Consider the following 10000-nt stretch of genomic DNA (forward strand, 5'->3'; position numbering starts at 1 on the left):
GATGTTCAACCAATAGATACAAAGGGATTAGTTAAGGTTAGGGTTAAGGTTAGGGTTAAGGTTAGGGTTAAGGTTAGGGGGGTTGGGGAGGGTTAGGGTTTACTATAACCATCATCCAAAACCATACAACATCTACCCGTCATATCTCCACCACTGCCTACCTTCAAAATCTTCCTTGAGGAAATCAGGGTTGAGTGTGTCGGGTTGGGAGCAGTCTGCGCCCGAGTAGCCTGGGTCACAGACACAGTGTGTCCCCTTCACACACGTCCCGTGTCCGTTACACATGTCCTGGCACTGAGGGCCAATGTACACACTGTCCAGGGCCCAGGTAGGAGGGGAGGAGCTGCTGGAGTAGAAGCCCTGGTACCAACGGAACCGGATGGAGCTGGCGTGAGGGGAGGTGAGAGAAAGATTGTATCAATGAATAAATGAATTAATTAATCAATCAGATGTATTACAGTTTTTGACGATTTGTTTACACACTGAAAATAAATGTTTAGACAAAAGCATCAAAACCTTAACTTTTTAAACAAAGGTACCAAAATGTACAAACACATTTCCTGCTTTGCACTTTGTTTGCAATTCTGCAACACACTTTGCACTTTGTTTGTAATTCTGCAACACGCTTTGCACTTTGTTTGCAATTCTGCAACACGCTTTGCACTTTGTTTGCAATTCTGCAACACGCTTTGCACTTTGTTTGCAATTCTGCAACACGCTTTGCACTTTGTTTGCAATTCTGCAACACGCTTTGCACTTTGTTTGCAATTCTGCAACACGCTTTGCACTTTGCAATTCTGCAACACACTTTGCAAAACACTACACACTGTTTCTTACATTAGACACTTTGTTCAAGAAGTAAATCTCTTTCAATCATTGGGAAAACACTTCTATTCAAAATGCAAAACATACCTGAAATTGGCAAACACACACACACACACACACACACACACACACACACACACACACACACACACACACACACACACACACACACACACACACATGAAAACACTTCTACAGTAATTGAACACCAACTAGCCTGAGCCTCAGCACTACAAATAGACCTCAGGTAAGATCACCTCTTTTGTGAGAACTTTGAAAACATGGAGGCAGTGAGAGGAAGAGGTAGAGGAAGAGGGAGAGGTAGAGGTAGAGTTAGAGGTGGAGGTAGAGGGAGAGGAAGAGGGAGAGGTAGAGGTAGAGGGAGAGGGAGAGGGAGAGGTAGAGGTAGAGGGAGAGGTATAGGGAGAGGTAGAGGGAGAGGTATAGGGAGAGGTATAGGGAGAGGTAGAGGGAGAGGTAGAGGTATAGGGAGAGGAAGAGGTAGAGGGAGAGGTAGAGGGAGAGGTAGAGGGAGAGGTAGAGGAAGAGGTAGAGGAAGAGGTAGAGGAAGAGGAAGAGGTAGAGGTAGAGGTAGAGGAAGAGGACGGGGAAGAGGAAGAGGAAGAGGTAGAGGAAGAGGTAGAGGAAGAGGAAGAGAGAAAGGAGTAGGAGGAGGACGAGGACAAGAACAAAGAAGGGGACCAGGCAATAGACGGAGACATATTTCCAACAACATTAGGGCCACTTTGGTGGACCATGTCATAAATCATGGCCTGACGATGAGGGAGGCTGGCCAGAGAGTCCAGCCCAACCTGAGTCGCTACATTGTAGCATCCATAATACAGACATTTAGACTGGAGAACAGGTATGTGTTTCAACGTTCTACACTAGACTGTACCTATGTAATTGTTGCACATCATTCTGCATCACAGTACAATACAATGGAGTCCTACAATATTAGGTCTATGTTCCTTAGTGAACATAAAAAAATAGGTATAGTACTGTGAAGTACATGTAATACAGTTTTGATGTTACTGTGGACAGTATGACAGTACAGTATGTTAAAAATGACCTAACCAATGACATCATATTCTTGTATTTTCTACAGAACTGCCAGACGACTTCCTGAGGGTGGAAGACAACGTCTGTTCACCCATGAACAGGAACTGGCCGTTGTCCATCTAGTGTTGGCAAACAACACCACGATCCACCTACATCAATACCGAGAGCCAATCATGGCAGATCACACGACATCCCATAATAATCAACCGTGTCAATAGGTCGACACTCTGCCGCCATCTTGAGTCAACACCAACTTACGATGAAGCGGCTGTACAGGGTTCCATTTGAGAGGAACAGCGTTGGAGTCAAAGACCTTCGCTATGACGACGTGAGTGTCACTGGTCTATACTGTAATACAGTAATGGCAGTAGATGGTGTCCTATTGGCACTGCATTGATGCATCCAGACAAAGCAGCATGTGACCTAGACAGGTGCCCCCATTCTGGTGGTGGTTGGGGGGGGGTGTAAATGCCTTGCCTGTAGCTTGTAGTTTTGACTGAATGCGTCTGATCCAACCCACCCCCCAACCCCATCCTTGTGTGAAAATGTAGACATTGTAGTCCTGTGTTTTGAGTTACACCATATTCACGGTACAGTGTTTACATGTTCTGTTACAGAGAGTCCTGGACTTTGACGCAGCTACACAGCCTCATGAATTCATTTTCATTGATGAAGCTGGATTCAATCTATCTAAAACCAGGCGTCAGGGCCGACATGTTATAGGACAAAGAGCCGTTGTGAATGTCCCTGGGCAGCGAGGGGTAATGTTATAGGACAAAGAGCCATTGTGAATGTCCCTGGGCAGCGAGGGGTAATGTTATAGGACAAAGAGCCATTGTGAATGTCCCTGGGCAGCGAGGGGTAATGTTATAGGACAAAGAGCCATTGTGAATGTCCCTGGGCAGCGAGGGGTAATGTTATAGGACAAAGAGCCGTTGTGAATGTCCCTGGGCAGCGAGGGGTAATGTTATAGGACAAAGAGCCGTTGTGAATGTCCCTGGGCAGCGAGGGGTAATGTTATAGGACAAAGAGCCATTGTGAATGTCCCTGGGCAGCGAGGGGTAATGTTATAGGACAAAGAGTCGTTGTGAATGTCCCTGGGCAGCGAGGGGTAATGTTATAGGACAAAGAGTCGTTGTGAATGTCCCTGGGCAGCGAGGGGTAATGTTATAGGACAAAGAGCCGTTGTGAATGTCCCTGGGCAGCGAGGGGTAATGTTATAGGACAAAGAGCCGTTGTGAATGTCCCTGGGCAGCGAGGGGTAATGTTATAGGACAAAGAGCCGTTGTGAATGTCCCTGGGCAGCGAGGGGTAATGTTATAGGACAAAGAGCTGTTGTGAATGTCCCTGGGCAGTGCCGCGGGAGGGAAATATCACCTTGTGTGCCGCCATTAGTCTGCAAGGAGTTCTCCATCACCATGCCACCCTAGGTCCCTACAATACTGCACACATAATCCTACTTCTGGATGCACTACATAATGCAGCTGTACAGGACGGACCAGAGCAGCCCAGGTTTGTTGTCATCTGGGATAATGTTAGTTTCCACCGGGCTGTTCTGGTCAGGGACTGGTTCACCAACCACAATAACTTCACAGTTGTATATTTGCCCCCTTTATACTCCCCATTTCTCAATCTGATTGAGGAATTATTTTCGTCTTGGCGTTGGAAAGTGTATGACCGCCAACCACATGCCCTACTGCCTCTTCTGCAAGCAATGGAAGAGGCATGCGGAGACATTGAGGTGGGGGTCAGTTCAGGGTTGGATATGGCAACGCAAGGTGATATTTTCCCCGTTGCCTAGTCAGGGATGACATGGCTTGTGATGAGGTGATGTGACCAGACCCTAACAAAAGACAGGATCCATAAACCATCCACCCCATCCCTTACAATCCCTTACAATACCAATATTTTTTGTTTAACACTGCACTGTAATTTTACAGTAATTATTTTTGTTTCCGTGAGTTTACAGTAACCTATTGTATTGATTACTGTACTGTAATTCTACTTTTCTTTGTGTTTTTTTTTGTTGTTGTTGTTGTAAAAACCTTCAATGGAAGAAAAATAAATAAGCTGTATATTTTTTTTTCTGAAGCCTTTCTATTTTTGTGTTCATTGAAATGTGAGTAGACGTCCTGTTCTGGAACAATCTTTCACAGGAGCCTGTATGAGAACATTAAAAAGGTATAAAAAGTACTAAAGACAGCAGTGTTTTGTATAAAAGTGCATCAGTGTGTTGCTGCTTTGAAAGAATAATTCAAGTGGTGCATGCGTGTATCATTTTGTAGCAAAAAATGCCATTTTGAAAAAGGATTGTTAGGTTTTGATTGAAGAGTATTTCATTTTGACATAGAAGTGAGATGTTTATCTCTAAGTGTTGTGTCTTATTTGGCTTGTGTGTAGAGTCTTGACACAATGAGCCAAATTCCGCAACAAGTGTGTAAGCAATTGCAAAAAAAAACTGTAATAAAGACATTTTTTCATCAGCATTTTGTACAACACTTTTCGAGAAACCCAGCCTAGACTCCAAAGAGAAAGAAAAAGCAGAAGTTATCAGGAAAAAAAAAATCAGAGGAACTCTGCTCACCCGCAGAGTCTCAGCTTGCCAAAGTGGATGACCTCCCGCCTCCAGCCCTGGGTGGTTCCTGGGTAGTAGACACTGGCTGGGTGCAGCTCTGTGGAGCACAGGGAAGAGGGCTGGGGGCCTCCTGAACACAAGGGCACCAGGAGGTGCCAGGTGGACCCAAAGTCCCTGGAGAACTCCAGTCGTACCGGGTTAGAGGCTGAGCTGTCTGCCGTGCAGCCCACGTTGATCTGGAATGGAACAGGTAAAATTCTTATCATGTTGCTATCATATAATTATTACCATAATACATTTTGGTCAGTCAGTCGTCTGAGGACACAACACAGGAAAACAGTTATGATATTAATTTAAGACCAAAACCAAACAAAATCTACCAGTTCAATACCCACTGCCTTGAGGGAGCTTCAGCAAGACCACTGAAGATATTCAATAAACATTTTCAATAAACATAAAATAATTCTGGACCGCTTGAAACAAGCTTACCATTTTTCTACATTTTCAAGTTCATATGATTATAATACGATGAATTATTTCTATAACAGAATTATGATCATTAACTAGTCTACATCACAGAGGAGAGTAATTATACTTACTGATTATTAATATTAATCAAGCATATAAATTAGTCATTATCATTTCAAAAACCCTTTGCTTTGCCCTCCACTTTTACAGTATATTAGGATTAATTTCCCCATTGAGTTCCTCTTTCAGCATTCATTATTCTCAACTCTTCTACCCCAGGCCTTCTCTTTCCTCTCAGTCTCTCTGTTATCTCTCTATGTTATCTCTCTCTGTTCATACCATACTCATTCCTCTCCTCTTCTACCCCAGGCCTTCTCTTTCCTCTCAGTCTCTCTGTTATCTCTCTCTGTTCATACCCCACTCATTCCTCTCCTCTTCTACCCCAGGCCTTCTCTTTCCTCTCAGTCTCTCAGTTATCTCTCTCTGTTCATACCCCACTCATTCCTCTCCTCTTTCCTCATTCCTCTCCTCTTTCCTCATTCCTCTCCTCTTTCGTCATTCCTCTCCTCTTTTCCTTCACTCCTTTCCTTTCCCTCTTTGTTTACCCAACCGGCAGTCTGTTCTCTCTCTTCTGTTCATACCTCAAACTGGATGATGGTGTTCTCGTAGGACGGGTGTGTGTGTGTGTGTGTGTGTGTGTGTGTGTGTGTGTGTGTGTGTGTGTGTGTTCATACCTCAAACTGAATGATGGTGTTCTCGTAGGACGTGTGTGTGTGTGTGTGTGTGTGTGTGTGTGTGTGTGTGTGTGTGTGTGTGTGTGTTCATACCTCAAACTGAATGATGGTGTTCTCGTAGGACGGGGTGTGTGTGTGTGTGTGTGTGTGTGTGTGTGTGTGTGTGTGTGTGTGTGTGTGTGTGTGTGTGTGTGTGTGTGTGTGTTCATACCTCAAACTGAATGATGGTGTTCTCGTAGGATGTGTGTGTGTGTGTGTGTGTGTGTGTGTGTGTGTGTGTGTGTGTGTGTGTGTGTGTGTGTGTGTGTGTGTGTGTGTGTGTGTGTGTTCATACCTCAAACTGAATGATGGTGTTCTCGTAGGACGTGTGTGTGTGTGTGTGTGTGTGTGTGTGTGTGTGTGTGTGTGTGTGTGTGTGTGTGTGTGTTCATACCTCAAACTGAATGATGGTGTTCTCGTAGGATGTGTGTGTGTGTGTGTGTGTGTGTGTGTGTTCATACCTCAAACTGAATGATGGTGTTCTCGTAGGATGTGTGTGTGTGTGTGTGTGTGTGTGTTCATACCTCAAACTGAATGATGGTGTTCTCGTAGGAGTGTGTGTGTGTGTGTGTGTGTGTGTGTGTGTGTGTGTGTGTTCATACCTCAAACTGAATGATGGTGTTCTCGTAGGAGTGTGTGTGTGTGTGTGTGTGTGTGTGTGTGTGTGTGTGTGTGTGTGTGTGTGTGTGTGTGTGTGTGTGTGTGTGTGTGTGTGTGTGTGTGTGTGTGTTCATACCTCAAACTGGATGATGGTGTTCTCGTTGACGTCGATGTCTCTGCTGGTTATAGAATGTTCTCCCAGCTCACTGGATAGAAACACCATGGCAGACTCGTCCTTTTCCCTGTACACACAGAGACATGGTCTGTTGTCAACAATCCTTTGTCAGCAGGGTTCGGCTCAAGTCCAACTCAATTCAGTCGATTCAGGAAGTATACTGACATTCCAAATCCAATTTGAATTGGATTTATTTATTTTCCGTTAACCTATAAAAGTCTAAGCCTTTAGAGGGAGGAGGTCCTACTAAGCTGACATGTGGATATTTTTTTAAGATGGTTGTACCATGGATCATTTAGATATTTTACTTTGAATATTAGGAACCCTGTACGTATATATATATATATATTCATTGTTTTGTCTGTCTGTTTTGCATTTTACATTTTACATTTTAGTCATTTAGCAGACGCTCTTATCCAGAGCGACTTACAGTAGTGAATGCATACATTTCATTTCATACATTTTTTTTCTGTACTGGTCCCCCGTTTTGCCATTTATGAATGTGTTATTCAATGTGTTTCAATGGGCTATATTAGTATATATATATAAATTACATTTTTACAATAATTTGATAAAATATAGATTTTGGCTTTTACTAATATAGCCCATCGAAACACATTGAATAACACATTCATAAATGGCAAAACAGACAGACAAAAAAAAGATTTATAAGGAATAGGGGTTTTGAAGTGTCTGTCCTGTATCTAGGAGACATAAGAAAAATCAGGAAATATTGTAGTTTTTTTGGATACATATTTATAACCTCTTATGTTTTGTTGGCACAAAACTACCTCTACGGTTCTATAAATAAAACAAACGGTATTGGTTACCTTCAGACTCGCCCCGTGACACTTGTGAGGGTCGTAGAGCAAAACGGAGAACACCGTTTTGTCCGTGAGAATCTCCCCTTTCTATAGAGGGGTTGGTGTTCGGCTGCTACAAACATTTTTCGTAAGAAGATTTTCAGGATGTCTCGTGACAAACTGACAAGCACCGCTGTAGTTCGGCTACCGTCCACCGCAGATGTGGAAGGCCGACATAGGAGGATGCGGTGGATTGAGATGCAGCAAAAATGATTTCTCTAGTTTAAACAGACAGATTTGTTTTATTATGTGACTTAGATTGACGCACAGGTGCATCAATAGACTCTTAAGGAAACCCCTAAACTACAATGTTAGTTAACTTCCTGAATTGATCGATGTGTTGTGGACTTGACTCGACACACAGAGATACGGTCTGGAGGTACAGTAGAAGGTCTTCACAGTGTACAAGAGGCAGGTAGTACTACTCACAGGCCACTCTTCTGGTAGGGACAGTAGAGTCCAGTGTTGCCTCCTGGGTAGAAGAGCCAGTTGTAGCTTTGTGGTCCGCCCTCAAAGTTGTCTGAGACTACAGGAGGGTTGTTGAGCGAGCTGCCGTCGATGATCAGGTCGTCAATCACCCACACCTCCTCTTTCTTACCTAAGAGGAGATATATATATATATATAGCCAGTCAGATATACAGTTTGTCCTCAACCATATCCCACTGGGCTAAAACTGGTTGAACCAATGTTGTTTCCATGACATTTTCAACCAAGAAATTCAATGTGATGACGGTGAATCAACGTAGAAAAACTGATTGGATTTGCAGAAGTCATCACCGTGAGGGAATTTTGTATTTGTTTCAAACACCTTTAGACCTAAATGACCAGTACTCCGTGTATACAGCTTCCTTACTGTTATCTTTTGTGTTGCTATTTTCTATTTACAAATGTTCTTACTTTTTAACTCTGCATTGTTGGTTAAAGGCTCGTAAAGTAAACATTTCACAGTAACGTCTACACCTGTTGTATTCGGCGCATGTGCCAAATAAAATTGTATTTTATTTTATTTGACAGAGCGACAACTCAACCAAATAGTAAATGAAAACTAGGCGTTGAACTGATTGACCTCTGTACCCAGTAGGATGGCATGATTTTGAGATGTGTGTTAAAGGGTCTACTGCATTACCAAGTATGTGTGTGTGTACACACTTGCGTGTGTGCATCTTTGTGTATGTACTGTATGTGTCCGTCTGTGTTTATCTGTGTGTTTGTGTGTCCCTCTGTGTTTATCTGTGTGTGAGTCCCTCTGTGTGAGTCCCTCTGTGTGTGTGTGTGTGTGTGTGTGTGTGTGTGTCCCTGTGTATGTATGTGTCTGTGTGTGTGTGTGTGTGTGTGTGTGTGTGTGTGTGTGTGTGTGTGTGTGTGTGTCCCTGTGTATGTATGTGTCTCTGTGTGTGTCTCTGTGTATGTGTGTGTGTGTGTGTGTCCCTGTGTATGTATGTGTGTGTGTGTGTGTGTGTGTGTGTGTGTGTGTGTGTGTGTGTGTGTGTGTGTGTGTGTGTGTGTGTGTGTGTGTGTGTGTGTGTGTGTGTGTGTGTGTGTGTGTGTGTATGTGTGTGTGTCCCTGTGTATGTATGTGTCTCTGTGTGTGTCTCTGTGTGTGTATGTATGTGTCTCTGTGTGTGTCTCTCTGTGTGTGTGTGTGTGTGTGTGTGTGTCCCTGTGTACTCTACTCACCACTGTTGTAGGGCTGCCACAGCCTGAAGCGGGTAGCGTTGGTCTGGGCCCTGGCAGGTAGAGGGAGGTGAAGGAACAGCGTGTCAGTAGAGGTGGGGAAGTAAAACTCATCTAACAGCAACCAGCTGATTCCTCCGTTCACTGAGTACTGCAGCAGCACCGAGTGGGACCGTTCTGGGACACCTGGGAAACAGAGCACACAGAGTCAACATGCTGTACAACATATCTACAAAAACAAACACAAAAAAAGTACACACACTACTTCAAACACGTGCTGTACAGCATGTTTTAAAGTAGTTTTGCAGACATAAACAGTATGATAACTGAAAGCGGATAGAGCCAGAATGTGTGTGAAATCAAGTGACCTACCCTTAGTGATGAACTTGAAGGAGAACTGGATGTAAAGTGTGCTGGTACAGTCCAGGTCCCTAGACACCAACATACGTAGACCCTCCTACAAAATCCAGGAAAACAGAAAGAGAAATTAAGATTATTTTTAATCAATGAGAAACGTACTGAGTCTGCTAGGGAAAATGCTGTGTATGTATGTCAATGCTCTCCTCTGTCCTGGCACCCCATTGGTGAAACCATCTTCCCCCTGAAGCTAGGACAGCAGAGTCCCTGTCCATCTTCCCCCTGAAGCTAGGACAGCAGAGTCCCTGTCCATCTTCCCCCCCTGAAGCTAGTACAGCAGAGTCCCTGTCCATCTTCCCCCCCTGAAGCTAGGACAGCAGAGTCCCTGCCCATCTTCCCCCTGAAGCTAGGACAGCAGAGTCCCTGTCCATCTTCCCCCTGACGCTAGGACAGCAGAGTCCCTGTCCATCTTCCCCCTGAAGCTAGGACAGCAGAGTCCCTGTCCATCTTCCCCCTGAAGCTAGGACAGCAGAGTCCCTGTCCATCTTCCCCCTGAAGCTAGGACAGCAGAGTCCCTGTCCATCTTCCCCCTGACGCTAGGACAGCAGAGTCCCTGTCCATCTTCCC

At 44.3% G+C, this 10000-nt stretch overlaps 1 protein-coding gene across 6 annotated transcripts in view; it reads right to left on the reverse strand.

The window, feature by feature from the left end:
- LOC106561737 (reelin) overlaps positions 1-10000 on the reverse strand; it is a 331862-nt gene that overhangs the window by 30061 nt on the left and 291801 nt on the right. For all 6 annotated transcript variants that reach the window (XM_045688533.1, XM_045688531.1, XM_045688530.1 and 3 more), the window contains exons 39-44: positions 9389-9473; positions 9020-9202; positions 7771-7939; positions 6440-6545; positions 4472-4698; positions 162-385 (exon numbers count right to left, since the gene is read on the reverse strand). In XM_045688533.1, the coding sequence (XP_045544489.1) occupies positions 162-385; positions 4472-4698; positions 6440-6545; positions 7771-7939; positions 9020-9202; positions 9389-9473 (994 nt within the window). The remainder of the gene's footprint in view (positions 1-161; positions 386-4471; positions 4699-6439; positions 6546-7770; positions 7940-9019; positions 9203-9388; positions 9474-10000) is intronic.

This window comes from Salmo salar, chromosome ssa10 (genome assembly GCF_905237065.1).
Source record: "Salmo salar chromosome ssa10, Ssal_v3.1, whole genome shotgun sequence".
Lineage (NCBI taxonomy): Eukaryota > Metazoa > Chordata > Actinopteri > Salmoniformes > Salmonidae > Salmo > Salmo salar.